General features: G+C 39.5%; 1 protein-coding gene across 1 annotated transcript in view; it reads left to right on the top strand.

Annotated features, from left to right (window-relative positions):
* Window positions 1-19,318, top strand: part of PITPNC1 (phosphatidylinositol transfer protein cytoplasmic 1) — a 142,133-nt gene that overhangs the window by 76,589 nt on the left and 46,226 nt on the right. Inside the window, exons 3-4 of the mRNA XM_088138275.1 lie at window positions 10,503-10,591; window positions 15,476-15,483. Coding sequence (XP_087994401.1) covers window positions 10,503-10,591; window positions 15,476-15,483 — 97 coding nt within the window. The remainder of the gene's footprint in view (window positions 1-10,502; window positions 10,592-15,475; window positions 15,484-19,318) is intronic.

The raw sequence follows: 19,318 nt of genomic DNA, 5'->3' as shown, positions 1-19,318 counted from the left end.
CAATTGTGGTTGCTAAACAAGGACTACCTTGTACAGTAATACTCAATTTTGGATGTTGATTTTTTTTCCTTTTGCTTTTTTAAGTAACATACATATACAGTTTTCTCTGATTTTAAAAATGTCATGCTCTCAAGTATGCTAGATCATTGGAATATTTATCACTAGTTTGGCAATATTATTAATTTAATTTAATTTAATTGTCAGTAAAATCAAATGACTCATGACAGTACCACCAGATTGCAAAACAAATCCAGGTGGTTCATAGATTATAATCACAGCACAACAATAAAGTTGCAAATAAAACCTCATAACAAGGTAAAAATATTTTCTTAAAAACCCATTAGTCCTCCATAAAAGAATGCCCAACTATGATTGCCCTGCTCATGTAGATGACACAATCATTTCACAAAAGCCTTATGAAAAGTACCGTTTTTACTACTCTTGGCAGGACATTAGATGGGGCCCATCTGCACCTCTGGCGATAGAGCTGGGATGCCTGTCAAGACAGTCTTCCCCTGCTACCCCTAATTTCATGGAGAAGATGAACCTGAAGCATCCTTTCCTATACTGGAATCTTCAGCTTGAAGAAGCCCTGGAGATACTTAGGAGCCAATCCATATAGGGTTTTATAGATTAACATCTGGATTAGCATCCTCAATTATACCTGGAAACCTGCCAGAAGCCAGTGCAGCACCCATAAAACCCATAATACATGATTATATCAGTTCTCACATCCAGTAGATGGGCTACCCATTCTGCAGCACTTGCAGTTTCTGAAAAGTTTCAAAGGCAGCCCCAGACAAACTGCATTGCAGTAGTCCAACTTCAAGGTGATAAGGGCCACCTGTGACAAGTCTCATGTAGCTGGCAAAGGAAGCAAGAACCACACAAATGTAAAGAAGGAATGCCAGAAAGTGGTAAAAACAATCCTGAAAACTAAGAGTATGGCCCCTACATCTGGGCTGTGTTGCCTCTTTTCACATAAATTGAAATCTTCCTCCTCTTCCACTTGCTTCCCACAGTCTCTCAAATCCTCCAAATAGGGCCACAACTGGTATAACAGGTGAAGCTAGGTAAAGGGCCCGCTGGCCAAATCTCTACCTGCTGATTCAGTAATAGCCATTAGTTCAGGAGAGCCCCCAAGGCATGGGCCTGCTTTTTCAGGTGAAGTGCAACCCATTCAGAGTCATACAAAGATCCAGATGGCTATTGGATAAACATCTTGCTAGGATTCAGCTTCAGCTTGTTTCCTCCAGTCCAGTCTCCCCACAACTTTCAGACACTAAGTCAGGGCCTCCATTGCATCTTCAGCAAGGCTAGACTATCATCAGCTATATTGATTGTACTTCATCTTGAACTTATGGATGACCTCTCCCAATGGTTTCATACTAGATGTTAATAGGTTAGGAGAGAGAGAGCTGAGGACTGTGGCACCCACAGAGCAACCAGCCATTTGACCTCTCCACCCTCTGGGGCCAGGAACTGGCAACTGACTGGAATTCCCTGCTGAGGAAGGAGTAGAACACCAGTAGAACCGTGCCACCCGCTCCTAACCCTCTCAGGTGACCCAAAAGGATACTATGGGTGATGGCATCATACACTGCTGAAAGATCATGCAAAACCAGGAGGGCCACACACCCTGCCATAGGTCACCCACCAAAGCAACCAATGCAGTTTCAGTTTCATGCCCAGCCCAGACCCAAAACCCAGCAGGAAGAGGTCCAGATAAGTATTTTCTCTAGGATATTCTGGAAACCATGTGGAAGTTGTCCAGTATGGTTGGATCAACAGAAGGCTTCAGGAGGGGGTATACCAGTGTTTCCTTCAAGGTAGCTGGTGCAACTACTAAAGAAACGTATTCCCTCTCAATTCCCAGGAGTCACATGCTTCCTCGCCTTCCAAAGAAGCCAAATAGGAATTGGAATCCAACATACAAGGAGAAGGACTCCAATTCCTTGGAATCTTTAAACCAAAAGAAATCCCTACTCAGAATATACAGTATGAAAACTGTAGGACACTTAATGGATATAAAAAGTTCATAAACGGTCAGCTGTACTACACAGAATGACAATTGTCAAACATTTCCACATTTGTTGTGAACAGTTAGTTTACAATGGCTGATGTGGGTCTTCCGGGCTGTGTGGCCGTGTTCTTGAAGTTCCGGGCCACACAGCCCGGAAGACCCACACCAGCCATCGTATGCCGGCCGTGAAAGCCTTCGACAATACAAGTTAGTTTACAGTTGTGCTGTTTGGTTATGTAGTCAAGAGCATTCAGATAAATGCCTCAAACATTTAGTCTCTATCTCAATTTTGCTATGTAGTTCTTAATACTTTGTAAAAAAAATCCCCATCCAATACCTTACAAAACAAACATAGAAATGCTGGCCTGAAATGATAACCAATGGCAGATTATTATTAGCAAATTTTAATTTTAAGATCCTTTTAAAGAAAACATTAATTGCCCTCTGTTCTCCATCATCCGTTTCAAATGCCTAGAAAAGTGTTAATTATATTTCATTACTTAGTACAGTTTCCATTGGAACCAGATATTGAAAGCATTACTGTATGCTAAATGCATTGTTCCATTTAAATCAATTAAATTACCAAGGGTGTGAATTCTTTTGTATTCTGCAGGTACAGCCTATCAGTTTCACAGACAAGAACTTGTAAGTCTCTTCAGTGTATCCAGAGAAAGGAACTTTTTAGTAAGGTTTCATTCCATCTTGCGCGAAACTCCCCAAACCTTCATTTTAATATTTTGTATAGCCCCAGTTCACATTGTATTCAGTTTTAGATTGATTGATTATCTGTCATCAAGTCAGTGTTGAATCTTAGGAACCACACAGATTTTTTTCATGATTAGATTGATTAAGCTTTATTAATTTATAAACTGCAAGATCAGCAGCTTCAAGATACATAAGGAAAATCTGAGGTTGTTCAGGAACTTGCAAAGTTTTTCTTAGTAAGATGAGTAACACTGGCCAAATTTTCTCAAAGACAGTTGATCCGTCAAAACAGTTATAGATTAGTTAAAATGTAATCACTTATATCTTAGATGGAATTATCTACTTTGAGTTGCATTCCCAAGCAACTGAACCCCAAGAAGACTTGATCTCAGCACACCCAGAGGCCTCATACCATACATAGACCTTGGATTGAAGACTTGATCATCCCTTATTTAAGATATTCTAGGCAGACTCTTCCCCATTTCTATATCTACTTTCACATTTTACTGTATTTGTCTAATATTATGTCAACCATTTAAAATTTATAGTAGCTATTAAGTCTCCATTTTAGTTGTAATATACTTGTATATAGAAATACAGGATTGTATCTAATTAATGGTTGAGTATTTAAATCCCTCCATGTATTTTAGATCCATCTTTGTATTTGTGTCCTTCAATCTCACACACCCCACCCACACTCCTTTTTTTATTTTATGCAATCTGCTTACCCACTTTCCCATCTTTTCCCTGTGCACTCTGTCTTTCCATCAAGGAACTGTATGTTAATTTGGTCACTAATTGTAATAAAAATATATGTACATTGGCAATCTATCTTGGTGATATCCTCACATTTGCAACCTAATTAATTTGGAACCAGAAATGTGAGAATTAAGGGAAATAATGGTTCAGGAGACAAACACCAGCCAAGAAGTACAAAAGGGTTAATTGGGGGAATATTTTGGTACCAGAGAAACCATTTTCTCTTTTATGCCAAAATAAGCACTGGGGAATATTTAAGAGAGATCTTATATATTATTACTAATTGCCTGCCTTGTGCAGTTGTAAGAAAGAGTGGTGGACAGCATTTGGCTGACCTTGTCTGGGATCAGAAGCTAAGCAAGGTAGGAACTAGGTTAGTACTTGAGTGGGAGACCACCAGGGAATAATAGGTTTATAGGCTTGACTAGGAAGTAAAAAAAAAAAAAAAATCCTGGAGGACATGACAAATTACTTACCTAGAATTCTGCAGTTCCATGCAGAAAACTGCATGGATGTATACATTAAGTTATCAGGAGCTGATCTGAAAGAGACTACCTTTTTTTATCGGAACATTTACAGCAGTGATTCTCAACCTTTTTGAAGCTGCCGCCCCCCTAAGGAGCAGAAAATTTTTCAACTCCCCCCTTTGTGAAAATCCTGTAATTTAGGGTATGGGGGGGGGGGAATTACTGAATTATAAAAGGCAAAAATTTTAAGTAATTTTTTTCAGTAGACTTACACACCAAATTTGTTTGATTTAATTCGATACTTTCACCCTGGAAGGTAATTGCATTCCTTTTATTAAAATTAAAATGACTAATGCAAAAAAAAATGCTTAAATGTTCTTTTATGTAAATACGTTTATTTCAAAATGCTGTAAATACGTTTATTTTTTTGATGCTTGTTTTTTTAATTTTTTTAATTTTTTTTTATTTTTTAATTTTTTTTTGCAAATGCTTTTTTAATGTTTAAAAATTCTTTATTCTTAATTAGATAATTAAAAAAACAGCAAAAAAATATGCTAAAATTTTTTTTGATGATAGTCCACAGTCCTGGGTAGAGGCGATTGATGTTACTTTGAAGCCAAAATTCTGTGAGACGATCACCATTCTGGAAGCTGGCTTTCAAAGTTTCATTAGTTTCTCAAAATTAATAATTCACGACCACGATAAAGAACTAATAAGCGCACTTACCTAGCCGACTGGCCAAATAAACAATGAAAGTAACTCGAAACTGAGGGGAAAAAACAGAAATGAAGCAAACGAAAAGCAACTCAAGAAACACGGGTCAAATCAAACATTCATATTGAAAGGATGCTCAGCGCACGCACTGCGATTAATCGTGGGGGAAGACAGCTGACGCACGCGCTGCGATTAATTGCGCGAGAAAACAGCTGACGCATGCGCTGTGCTGGTTGGGATCGGAGAAGAATCGTAGTGTCGAGTTCTTCAAGGTCATCCTACCTAGAATACAAATTCGTCTCACCGTTCTTAGAAGTGCGTGAGGGCAGCCGTCGCGTACGTTTGTTTTATTGCTGGTACAAATGGTGTAAACCGGATAATCGATTTAATAAATTTTTTTGGGAGTTTTAAAATTAAGTTCAAATGCCAAAACAGGCTCATCGCCCCTCTACCGCCCAAAACATGCCCACCGCCTCCCTACTGCCCAAAACAAGTTCACCGCCCCTCAGCATCCTCCCACTGCCCCCCGGGGGGCGGTACCGCCCCCGTTGAGAACCAATGATTTACAGCAACAGAAACATACAACTGAAGTATCCTGTACACTGCCTAAGTATTTATTGTATAGCAAGAGTAGGCAAACTGGTGCCTTCCAGAGAATTTGAACATCCGTGATCCCCTAGCTAGCATGTTCAGTGGTAAAGGATTGTGGGAGTTGTAGTCTAAAATCTCTGGAAGGCACCAGCTTGCATCTCTCTGTCATAGTGTTTGGCCCATTATTTTCTTGATTAATGCAGAAGGGTTCCTGTTCAGACAAGTATACGCAAAAGGCATTGCTTGTGTGTGTGTGCGTGCATGCGCGCGTGCACACACGCAGAGATAGAGAGGGATGGATAATTATAGTTTATCAAGGATGACAGACATATGAACTTTGCTCTAGTGTAGGTCTTGGCTTGAGAAAAGAATCTGTAAGAGCCAGCGTGGTTAGAAGACTGGATTAGAACTTGGCAAACATACCAAAAAGATTTAACTATGGTATTGAGATTGATCTGCTATTACTTACACTAATATCACCATCTTATATTTAGATGTATTTATGATCACAAGTCAAAAAATCAGTAAAGTGATCAACACAAATGGTATTTTGAAAGGCTTATTATCAAATAATTGTAAGTGCCCAATCATATACTGCCAAAATTACAGTAGTGAAAAGGTGAAAGCAAAGCAGACACAGAAATATTTTAATTGTAATCTCAATTTGTTTAAGCAGATCACTTGTGGGAAACCCAAATAATTACCTTTCAAGTGGGAAGGCTGGGTACATTTGCCAAGTATGTAGCGATAAAGGCAGGTGCTGTTGAAAGTGGAGAAGAGCCATCAAGGGAGAACAGGAAAAGCATCCTGGCCCTCCCCTCCTCTCATCACTTTCCATGTACATTTGTGTAGCGGGAAGCCCCTCTGTCCACGGAGGCTCTCCCCACAAATGAAGAGTGTATGGAGAATTTCCATGAATAGGGAGGACGACTGCCATATTGTGGCTGCAAAATCCAGATACCCACTAAATCAAGAGGCACAGAAAATAAACTTTGCTGCCATCAAAGTTAGTGGCTGCCTAATTTTTTGTAGGTGAGATATTTTAACTGTACCAGTAGAAGAGAATACATGTAGCTCAGGGTTGAACTGTGGAGTCCTTGGTACTCTCTGAGCTTAGTTGTTTGCTTGCAGACATTTCATCGCCCAACTAGGTAACATCTTCAGTGCTACTGAGTGTGGGGTTTTCTCCCTGTTTATATACAGTAGCTTGCCCTGCCAGTGTTGGTGGGGGCGTGGTTTTCTCCTTGGTAGTTCCTTGATTAGGGTATTGTTTTCTGCTTGATTATTCCCCTGCTTGATAGTTTGTCTCCTGGGTGGTTTTTTCATTATAGTTTTCTGCTTGATCCTTTGTCTGGTGTTCATCCCCGCTTATCTAGGCTGCTGGAGAGGATGCGTTCTGGTCCTTGTGTTTCTTTCTTGGCTTTCTTATTGTCTCTTTTGAATGGTGTGTAAATGTGATTTATCTCTATATGTCTATTGCTGGCTGATGTGTCTGAGTGCCAAGCTTCCAGGAATTCCCTAGCATTTTTGGATTTAGTGTGGTCTAGGATGCTATAGACTTGATGGCAAAGTCAGAAAAGATTCTGGGAGAAGGTTGTGGCAAACTGCTTCCATACTGTGGCCTTGAAATCTAGATGGACATGTCTGGTTATCAGGAGTCAGATTTGATTTGAGGGGCATCTTCATCTTTACCTTAAATGTAAGCTGTTGTAAACCTCTCTAAGAAACATCTGACTATAATTTATTTGAAAAATCAGTTAGAGATTCCTAAACACCCTCAACAGCACAGTCCGGTTGCCAAACCTGTTCTAACTACTGATCTGATTGATAGTCCTCCTTTCTATTGGCACTGAATACTTAAAGCAGCTCACAACATGCAAAGTATAGATGCAAAATCAAAAATTAAATGCAGTGATAAAACAGTAACAATCAACCATAAAACCTTAATGGAAGAAATAGAAAAGTGGGTTGGGATCAAATGCAACTCTATAAAGAACACATGTTATAGCTTGAGAGCCATGCAGAAGAAGGCCCTCTTTGATACGCCCAATAGACAGGCCCTGATAGAAGGGTCCTCTTAACATCCAAATAACTTTTCATATTTATTTATTTGATATATTCCGTCTTTATTTGTTACAATTCAAGGTGGCGTACATAATGCTTCCTTCTCCTGTTTTCCCCACAACAACAATCCTCTGAGGTGGGTTGGGCTGAGAGAGAGAAGGATTGGCCCATAGTCACCCAGCCAGCTTTCTTACCTAAGGGAGGACTAGAACTCAGGGTCTCCCATTTTCTAATCCAGCACCTTCACCATTACATCAAACTGTCTCAATATCACAAGAGTTGCACTTTCAGATAGACAGCCCCTAACCCAGGTAAGATTTAAAAAGTTAATGCTAGCAGCTTAAAATGTGTCTGAGAAATCATCGGCTCAGCTCCATCTATGTTCTTCCCATTAAGACCATTTACTCCAACTGGAACCTGCCCACCCAATATGTACAGGCCAAGAGGGCAGGCTGTCAATATGTGCAGCCCCCCCCCCCGCCCCAAGGAAGTAAGGAAGCCTGGAGGATAACCTTTGCGATTGTGGTACCTCGCTTAAGAGTAGCTGGCCCTGAGGTCTGGATGGCTCTTATCCTGTTCTCATTTAAAAAAGCAGTTAGGGCCATCTTTTCTGCAGAGCCTTCAGAGAGGCGAGCACCATATAAGGCAGTCAGCATTTTGGCTGCTGCCAGTATGAGCTATTGTGGACTGGTTTTATTGACAATGTCATTGTTTTAGAATTATAAGTTACCTAGAATTAATTGTGTGGGCAGCACATTCTCTCTCTCTTCATCTGTTCAGCCATAGCTGGCTTTACTAGTTCTCTTCATTCCCAGCCTCATTTTCTAGCCCCTCCAACCATTCCTAGCATAGCTTTTTTTTTTCCCTAAGGATCTGAACAAATGATATGACCAAAATAAAACAACTTTACCTTGGTAATCTTCGTTTGCAGTGATGTTTATCGCTTGATGCAAATCTTTTATTTTGCTGTCCAAGCTATGCACAGTAGCTGTCTCCACACCCCTAATTTAAACGAATCCAGCTTCTTCTATCTGCTTTTTTATTGTCCAATTTTCACAACTGCAGGTAGTTACAGAAAAAACAGTAGCATTTACTGTTCTGCACTTGGTATCAAGACTGGTGCCCTTGCTTTTCCAGATCCCCATGCTAGTCACTACAGTGCGCTCAAGTGATATTCTGAACTATCATTCAAATCACTGTAAATAAATACAGTAAATGGAGTCTTCTTTTAACGTGGACATGTGACGCCAGCCATGCAGAGCGGGTAACATCTTCACTGTTTCATTTTACATCAAATGGCACTTCTGGATCCATTTCAAGATTATCCCCGCCTAAGAGCCTCTGGCAATAGTCAAGGTCAGTGTTGTCCAAACTTGGCCACTTTAAGAGAGTGGACTTCAACTCCCAGAATTCCCCAGCCAGCCATGCTGGCTGGGGAATTCTGGGAGTTGAAGTCCACTCTCTTAAAGTGGCCAAGTTTGGACAACACTGGTCAAGGTGATCGTGACTACTTTTCCCCCTAACCAAAATACTTTTTATGTTTTGAAATCCCCTTGCTACTTTTCCTTATCTCAAGGAATGCATGAACAATGCTCCCCGTGCACAGCAGCCCTGCCCCCAAGGTCTCTGGGCATCCAGTTAGTGAGCATGTCCCAACACACTGACCACCTCAATTTTTCATGTAATCTGCCAAAACACACCGTTCTGGAGTTTGGGCACATGTGAACTGAGCCTTATTCATCTTATTCATCTTCTATTTAAATGAATATAGCCCAATTCCTGTAGGGTTTGCCACCTATCTCTTTATCATCTTCCCTGCTCTCTGCTGGATCCTTACCAGCATATGGGAAGGATTTATCCTGACGTCAGCACGCAAGACAGACTGCATTTTTTCCCATGTTAGGACTTTCATCACTCATTCAGCCACCACTTGATAACAAGAAAACAACTTTACAATTGGGAGAGCAAAGTAAACCTTCAAATTATTAATTGCGATACAGTGCTAACATTTTGGATCGGTTATCAGAAAAATATCACCAGGCTGTTCTTTTGTTGTTGTCCATTATTCGGGGTTTATAGCGAATCTAAATATTTATTATGTAGTGTAGAAACACTGGAGTGATTATTTAGGCTCATCAAATGAAGACAGTGGGTTGGGTTTCTAAAACGTACCAGTCATATCTGAAAAAAATCGTTTACAATACTTTTATTTTAATAGAATATTATTTAATATTTGCCCTTCCCTGTATTATAATAAATTATTGATGCCTAAAGGATAGATCAGAGTCGCTCTGCAGTGAGATGGGCGGTGACAAATTTGAAATATATATATATCCAGAAGAGTGCAGTGCTAGGAACAGCTCAGATACTGTGCAGAACCCTCAAACTCCCAGGCCTCTGGTAGAGGACCTGAGATTGAGGAAGACACGTATCACCCATAGGGGTGAGAGGGGAATTTTTTATTGTTATTATAGGTAATTGGCCTATCAGAAAAAGGGCTGAGTAGGATAGGAGGCCATTGGAAATCCCAGAGTGTAGGCTAGGAAACAAAGGCCTGGGAGAAGGCAATGACCCGTCACTTGCATCTTGCTGCCCAGGAAAACTACAAAACTGCATTGTCAGCACCTGGAGTAAAGCTTGATTTGAGGGAGTCTTTGCATTTCAAACTGTATTTACCGCACTGCTAAACAGTAATGCTTGGAAAAAGAATCCCATTTTCAGGCTGCTTAAAACTAAGCCTGGAGAATACATTTTGAGCAGTTGCCACTGTGAAAAAAATGGCTGCTGTTTACGGACAACAATTTCTCAATTTATAACGGCAACCTGGAAAAGCAGATACTCCACTTGATCCAATCTTTGGTGTTTACTTTAAGTCTCATAAACCTGTGTGTTGGGAAATGGGTATTTTGTGGCTGGTCATACTCCACCATCATTGCCCTGTTGTGAAGACACAACCTCTTTTGGCAGCACTCTCCAAGTTCTAAATGTGCTTACCAGCTACAATGTGAGAATGAAAAAGATTGAAATTTTGAGGCTTCTGTTTTGGGGTATTTTGTACAGAAATATCATTTGTCTTTAGCTGTATCTACAACCATTATGTCTTCCACTGATTATTGTTCATTAGGGGAAATTAACCGGGTGGATTGTATTTGTGATTCAAGTTTTTGTTTCTCTTGCAGCAAACTTCCAAGCTGGGCAAGAGCTGTTGTCCCCAAAATATTTTATGTTACAGAGAAAGCATGGAATTACTATCCATATACAATTACAGGTATGTTTTTAAGGGGGTTGTGGTGGTAAAGAAAGTAGATGTTTTAATGATTTCAGTTGTTACACAATTCTGCTATTCTATCTTGGATTAACAATTTTATTATTGTATAATATCTTACAGACTAGATCAGTGTTTCTCAACCTTGGCAACTTTAAGATGTGTGGACTTCAACTCCCAGGATTCCCCAGCCAGTCCGGCTAGGGAATTCTGGGAGTTGAAGTCCACACATCTTAAAGTCGCCAAGGTTGAGAAACACTGGACTAGATGCTCCATAAGATGCATGTTTATCCTCATTTGGGTATACGTATATCATTTGTTTGGGTTTAGAATTGCAAGCAGTTAAATCAGAGGGAAATGGCATGCAGAGGCTACAAAGAGTAATAATTAGATTGGAGGCTGATGTTAAAGTAATCACAGTGACTTTTTATAATGGCAGTGACAGTTGGTAACACACTGCTGAATTAATTAATCTCTGTAGTGAGATGGAAAATCATTGATTCTGTTTAGACCAATTAATAGAATGGAACTTCAGCTGAAGTCTTCCCTTGGAATTCTTTTGTTCAAGAGTGACTGCAGTAAGAATAGTAGCAGGTCAGTTGAATCTTGACTCCAACTGGTTTCTGAAGATTGAATTTCTAACGTCTGATTTGCATCACTTGATTCTTTTCCATGTCCTGTGCAAATATAAAATGGTATTTCAGGCAGATTACAAGGATATATAAGAATACAGGTAGTCCTTGTTTAGTGACCACAACTGGGACTGGCAACTCGGTCATTAAGTGAAGTGATTGCTAAGTGAATCCATGACTCTGCTTACGATCCTACTTCAGCTTTCCTTTGCTTTACAGATTTGCAGAGGTTGTAAATGTGAGGATTGGTCTCAAAGTTACTTTTTTATCACTGTCGTAACTGCAAACAGTCGCTAAATGAAGCAATTGCTAAACGAGGACTACCTGTATAAGCAGGAGAGTGGATGTTGTGACTAATGTTCTTGGGTCCTCTCATTGTGTTGTCTTAATAGATATGGGAATCAAGTTGGTACCTGTCTCTCTTGTACAGTCTGATCCCTATGTGGTCCTCTGCTCATGCTGGCTGGGGAATTCTGGGAGTTGAAGTCCTCACATCTTAAAGTTGTCAAGGTTGAAAAACACTGCTTTAGAAGTTAAGCTTGACTTGAAGGAGAGCTTACTTTTTATTGGCATGTGTTCTGGATATAGGATGGGGCTTTTTACCCATTCTGTAGATAAACAGTAGTGTCCAGAAAGCAGATTGGTTTGTCAGACTAATCTAGATTTGAGTTATTGGGAGGTGAAAGATTTGGTCCTGGATTGACTTCTCTAGGTTTGTGAGTTCAGATAGTAAAAATGTCATGTATCTCAGGCAGAGAAAGTTTTTAGAGGCAGGAGTTTAAAAAGCCATTGTTGGAAATCAACCATAAGCATGTTAGCATATTGTAGAGCTAGGCAGTATCTGTGGCAGTACAATTCATTTCCCTCCGACCTCACTGCTTTACAATTCTCTCACCCATGTTCAGTCACCCATTTAATTGTGATGCATACAATTAAATGAATTAAAAGTTTATATCTATCTTCCCCAGCCTGGATGTCTTCTAGCTGTGTGGGTTTCATTTCCCAGAATTCTCCAGCCAGCCCGGTTACTGCCAAGAATTCTGAGAACAGAGGTCCATAAGAGAGTGCCATAGTTGATAGCGCCTATTCTATAATACATTTCTTAGCCTAAAAGTGCCACCCAAGACTGTTATTTTCAGAGCAACACAAATCAACACAGGCACTCTCTGGACATTTTTGCTGTTTTATGTGTTGCTCCTTTCCACATTAACTTTCATAAATTAAAGTTTCATAAGTTACAGATAAAAAATCCCACTACTCTTTAGAAGAAATGAATCCCCACTATTTTCATTTCATGCTCTAGCCTTTGCTAGATACTTATTACCCAACTCTGTTCACTGCTGCTTAAGTACAGCACCACATAACATTGTGAAATAGTTTGATGTGCTATAATTCACCTTGCTGCTGTAGCTGATTTCCCTTGCAGTTCACCTAATAGCTGTACTGTACCAGGGACATTATTTAGTAGGGGTTACAAGGATCAGGCAGTATTTCATTCAGTTCATCCCAGGACAAGTTGCCATTCTTCAGCTCCCATAATTAGAACTTCTGCTTACAGGAGAGCCAAGCTGAACACAGATTAGTCACACAGCTACAGATTATTGTTTATGGTACCATGGCTGAGTTTGCTCTCTCTGCATGCCTATCTGTAGATTGCTTTACATGTCCAGGGCATACCCAGTGTTCTTGCAAACAAAAACAAAAAAATCTGTTCTCACTCCAGCTATCTAAGGTGAAATATCAAGGGCATATTTCTCCTGGCACTGCAGAGTTTCCTTGGCACCAAAGGAGAGCAAACACGCTCTAACTTTGAGCTAGCAGCGTACTGGTTGAAGAGAAGCTGGGAGTTGTCAGATGGGTACATTCCCGAAAAGCCACAATGAAGCCCTGAGAGCTCTCGGGCACCAGAAATGATCTCCTGGGGTTCTCTTCCTCCCACCAACCACTACCTTGAGCTGTTGGTGGAACTATGCTTGGTGCCTGCCTCAGGAGAACTCTCCAAGATTGCCTCCATTGAAGGAAGGGCACATAGCTTAGTAGAAGAGCACATACTCTCATCTCCAGCTTACAAATTAAAAGTGGAAGGAGGTATCCTGGAAGACCTCTGCCTGAGAGTGGGGCCTTGGAGAACAGCTGTCAGTCAGAGAAAGAATACTGGGATAGGGAACAAAGAGTCTTTGGGCAGATGTCTCTCTAGGGACTTTTGCTGGGTCCCATGAATTTAGTTTTCTTACGTGGTGCCATTTGAGTCTTCACACCCAATTCCTCACCCCAGCCGGTCATACCTACTTTCCCAAAAGAAGGCAACTATTCACTGCAGATGAAACAGGATTAACAAAAGCATGACCTCTAACAACTGTTTTGCATAAATGTTTTTGAGGCAAATTCATATTCTCCATGCTTATTATTTAAGATGAGAAGTTTAATCTTTCCCTTTGCCTCCAAAGTGAGTGCTGTAAAGAAAGTATGAATAGGAAGGACATTTTGGAGCTCAATTTCTAAATTCAGTTTCCTCCATTATATTATATTTGTTGCGGGAGACTGGAGGGTTAGGGTTTCTCTTACATATACACATGCACAGTTCTTCTATGCTTCCATTGGCATTGTTTATTTAGTATGTTGATATAATCCATAATATTCCATCAGAGAGAAGCGTACACACATTTGTAGAAAAATATAGTTATTGTCAGCAATTAAATTCACACAAAACTGAATAATTTATTGGTCTAAAAACCGTAATACAATACAATAAAATTAATTAAATACTGACATGAAGTGGTGGTTTCAACCCTGTAAGGACTGTGCCTGACCCACTCTATGCCACTGTTAAGACAGCATTTGACACAGATTCACAATGTTTTGTTACTCCACCACTTGACTCTAATTTGAATTATTGTGCAGTTTGCTAACTGGAACTCCCTGGGAGTGCTCTTGATATATTAATTCACCAATTGATTTTCCAGTAGAGTTCCAAATAGCTTATATGCATTTAAGGTAAAATAGAAACATCTATTTCCCCTAATTTGTTTGATATATGTGGACACACACATGTGCTACACACACACACACACACACACACTCAAGCATGTATACAGGTTTCCCTCACTTTCTACAAATTTGCTGTATGTCAGTTTGCTATTGCGCAATTGATCTTTTTTTTTTGTCCAAGAATTTGCTTTATGTGGAAAAAGTCACTACTGTACAGTTTGTACCAGCATAGTCAATTTGTGCCACAGGTTTGGAAACATGCCAAGACTTCTTCCTGCCAAACCACTTGAACATTTTCCCACAAAACTCCTTTCTGCCCTCACTCAAATATTTACCATCATGGTGCGTGGTTGTTCTAGTTGTGCCCAATCTCCCGCTTATTTGGTGCAACTATTACTTGCAATAGCTACAACTGTTACTATTGGGTCAAAACAGCTGTCAACATCTTGTCCCACTCTATTACCCCAAAGGAAAAAGACCTCTCTAACACTAGAAATAAAGTTACATGATGTCACACCAAGGCTGGTGAAGGATCCTAAGCCCTCAGATGAGCTTTTAACCTGGGCAGATCTCATTATGTGTGCAACATATGTATGCCTGCAAAATTTGTAATGCTGGGATCCATTCTTCCTCTGTCTGCCATGATAACCAAGTGCATTAGAAATCCAGCAATACAAAAGGTAGAGAAAATGTTTTACTGTACATACTACATAAAACAAGGAAGAAAACATGTTGGAGTAACACAGTGTTTAAGAGTAATTCTCTAAAAATTTACGAGGAACCCCATTTTTTCCACTGGTGTCTTGCTTCTTGCAAATTTGTTACATGTGAGGTTTTCAGGGTACATAACTCTAGCAGAAAGCAAGGGAAGCTTCTGGGTGTATGTGTATGTTACATACATTGTTTTTGTATTCACCTAGTCACCAGTCATAAAGTGGGTAGCTTTGGGGGCATAAATCTGTAACCTTAACATTTCACTGAGGGCAGGGAAGCTGAAAAGCAAAAGTATGCAAGAATTACACCCATCAGGTGCTTCAATAGTTCAAGTCATAACATTCCACAGTTTCTCCACCCACTCACTATGAAACAATTACAAATAGTGCCCCTTTGAATTGTGTTCCAGCCCATATGATTCTCAGGGCTCTGTATCATGCATCAAAATTAGCAGTGTATCTTTGCATTTTAATTAAAGCAATATGAACAATGAAATAATTTTATGCCATTATTTTTCCTTTTCTTTTATTCCCATCGGCTGAATGTGGATCAGAATACACGGTAAGTTCTAATTCTTCTTTGTCATGTTAATTAGTATTTAAAAAGCTATGATTAGAACAAAACAATACATTCTTAGCTTTTTTATAAAAATAAAAATACTGATACTCAACAGCAGATTGCTCCTTCTTTTATGTAGCTGAAGAATTGAGCTTCTAATACTATCAGTTATGTTACTGATGTAAAAATGTAATAATTTCAGAAGCTTGATATATTTTGTTACTCGGTGGCTGTAATAATAAAAAAAAAAGCTTTCTCTCTTTATATAAAAAAGAGACACACAGCCTTTAATATGCTGGTTATTGCTGGTAATAGAGAGACAGTTTTTCATTTTATCTTTCATTAACTTATAAAACAGCCATCTGTCTAGATATAGTACCTGGAAAATGCTGCAATCTCCAGACAAAATTAAACAAATCTGGGCTCAGTGCCCAGAAAAAATAAGAACTGAACAAGGAAGTATAAGACAGGAGAGACACAGTGCATAGTTAAAAATACACTGCCTTGAGCTAAATAAATTTCTGTTCAGCTGTCTTCTATGAAAGAAATCTAGTAGAAATATGTTTCTACGGCAAGTACATCCTTCTCTATAACAGTTTGATCAAAATTAAATATACATCTATATTCTATAGCTAGATTAAGTGGAAAGATGGAAGGTTGGCCTTCACAAATTCAGAAGGTAAAGATGTCCTTAAGTCAAGCTTCTCAGGTTGACTACTTGGATATATCTATTATAGCCAAGCACACTTTGAAAAGGATTCAGAAGTGCTTTAGACCAAATGTGTGTGGAACATCTGTCTGCTGCTCATTAAAATGAGCCTGAAAAAGTATGTCTCAGCTTTAACAAATGCACTCCTTAAGGTTAATGCAGCTCTTCAAGCAACACCTTTTTCTCAAACTTGTGCAGAATAGAAGCATTTCTTCTTCTTGTTTTGAAGCATGCACAGTCCTAAGGTCCATGAAGTTTTCTCGGTAGCACTATGGAGGCTGTTTGCTAATACCGTCTTCTGGGATTTTATTTTTTACATCCCAGCCTAGCCTACAGCCTCAGAGTTCCCTGGGAGCCTCTCATCCAAATAGTAGCCAGCCCCAAGTCTAAGCTCTGTGCCTAAACAAGGTTGGTCAAGTGCTTCCACATGTTAAGAGAAAAGGTTTGCTAATTAGCATGGCTAAACATGACACTTTAAGAAAACATAGTCCAAAAATGACCCCAGTCGTTATAGGGTTATTAAATTTGTGCTGCAAAAAACTCAGATGCCAGCAAAGAAATACAGAAAGCGATATCTCTTTGCTCTCATCGTCTAAATTTGTGCAGCTCAGATCCAGTAACTCCTGGCCGTCTTAGAGTAGGGGCACCACATTTGTGAACATTGAGACCCCCCAGGAGAACTTACATGAGAGTTTAATCTCATCTCTGTCATGCTTAGCTTAGTAATGACTCCCATGACGCATTCCCAGGACAACTAATGCTATTTGCTCTCCTTATGGATGCTTCTTTTTCTGGACATGATCTATGATATTTGTTTTGAATAATTGTGGCTTACAGTATTATTGGGTATAGTACACTTCATTATCGTGAGAACCACTTCACTAGTGAAGGAGACAAGAGGCTGAGTGTGTTTGAAAATATTCTTCAGTGAGAGGGAGGGAGGAAAAAAATAGGTAGATGCAAAGCGCCAATGGAAGAAAAATACCAGAAAACCTTGATTTTGCCCATTAAAAATGGCCACTCTCTCTCTATGGACAGAGGAAACTGCACCATCGACAGGTATTTTCCCATTCCTCTTGCAAACAGGTGAAGCCTCCACACACGTGGCCCTGTTCTCCAAAGTACAGCTACTCCTGGCCAGAGTAGCAGAAAAGCAGACTCCTGTGCAGGAGCTCTAACCAAGGCAGCCATGTCCGTGCTTGTGTTGTGTAAACAGCAGGAACTCCACTGCATTCATTTTCATGTGCCCAATAAGCACAGTTGCCGTTTGGATGGAAAATGCTGCATGGACCACATGGGCTCCAGTGCAGAACCTACCTGTCTGAAGAACCAACTATAAAGCTGATGAGAAATCCTGGATTCTCAGCTGTGGCCTCGCTGCTTTAGTTCATCTCAGCCAGAACACACATTGTATCTGTTTTCAGTAAAGGTGGATGTACATACATCACAGTGGATTACTCTAAGGCATTTTAATTGGCTCTGCTCTTGAGGAATATCTGGTATGCTGGTGAAGATAGCTGCTGCAAGACTTTTGACCAGAGCTAGCTGTCAGAAGTTCTGACTTTTTTGTAAAACTGCCCTCTGTCCTTAAGAATGTTTCTCATGGGGATCCACAAGAACTATTTTCTTCCTGCTTTTGTTCATGGCATGTGTATAATGCTGATGGACAAGAACATGTACAGATATGGAACTGAAGGATCATTGAAGGGAGTTACTTTTGAAGGTTGTTTAAACTATGCCATTAGTAGAGAACACAGAAGCTGATAAAAAGTAAGAGTCCTCAAAAACACATTGAACGGATTATGCCAGACCAAGTATTCCACATTTATGTTGAATGCTGCCTTAACCTTATAGTTGTTTTCTTGAGCCATCACTAAGATCAACTAAGACCTTCTGTTCATGCGCTTCATCTATATACACTATGTACTCAATAGCAAATATAACACACAGTTGCTGTGTAGGTTTAATGAGCAAAACTGTGGTCTGAAAAATCTTGTCATGAGATAGAAAAAGTTAATAGCCTATGTATTCAACTGAATTATTTGCTGCTTGTACTGTAGCTAAGCAGTAGTTGATGGGAAAGTACAGGTAGCCCTCTCTTAATGACTGTTTGTTTAGCAACCATTCGAAGTTATGACGGAGCTTAAAAATGACTTATGACCAGTGTCTAAAGTTATGACTGTCACAGTGCCCCTGCAGTCACATGATCATGATCCAGGCACTTGGCAACCAGTTCACACTTACAACGGTTTCAGCATCCTGGGGTCATATGATCGTCATTTGTGACCTTTCCAGCCAGCTTCTGGCAAGCAAAATCAATAGGGAACTGTATGATTCATTTAATTACTGTGTGGTTTACTTAATGACAACATTGATTTGCTTAACGACTGCCACAAAAAAGGTCATAAAATCAGGTCCAGATTCACTTAACGACCACATCACTTAGCAACCTAAATTCCGGTCCCAATTGTGGTCGTTAAGCGAGGACTACCTGTACTGTTTTCTGTTAACCAGCAAAAGTAAAACTTAGTATTTCAAAAGCAAATCTGTAAAATTTAATTTTAATTGGAAACCATTTTTGAACTACAATTTTATACATGGAATTTGCCATATCCAAAATTTGGGATTAGAATCCATAGTATAACTTGATGTATAATTTATATTATTGGTGGAATGCATTATTCATTACTATAGTTTTCTTTCAATGGTTTAAACAACGTGAACCAAGCATTTTTTAGTTTAAAGCTTAAGAGGGGCTCATGGATTTTGACTAGAAAAATGGATATAAAATATACTACTATAAGCTTCAAATGATGTATTAGAATATAGTAGCCTTATGATACTTAACATTTGTTGTTTATCTACCTGTATTTCTCAATCTGTAGCTGACTTTCTTATTTGTACTACCTATTTCTTGTATTCTTTCAAAATAAGTATAATAAAGAAATGGGAGAGAGAGCGAGAGAAGTGGTTTTCTAAAGTAAGATAAAAAATGTACTGAAGTCCTGTTAACATATCTAGCTCACTTACACTGAGTCAGACTCTCAACCTATCTAGCCTCAGCCTTGTTTAATAGCGGGTTGTTTTTTCCCTAGCCTGACAAGCCAAAACTTATAATTGAAAATACCA

Source organism: Python bivittatus, unplaced genomic scaffold (assembly GCF_059951505.1).
Source record: "Python bivittatus isolate LINGU-HERP-01145 unplaced genomic scaffold, Pbiv_v1 ctg000220_np1212, whole genome shotgun sequence".
NCBI classification, from domain to species: Eukaryota; Metazoa; Chordata; class Lepidosauria; order Squamata; family Pythonidae; genus Python; species Python bivittatus.
This window is presented reverse-complemented; position numbering and strand designations above follow the sequence as displayed.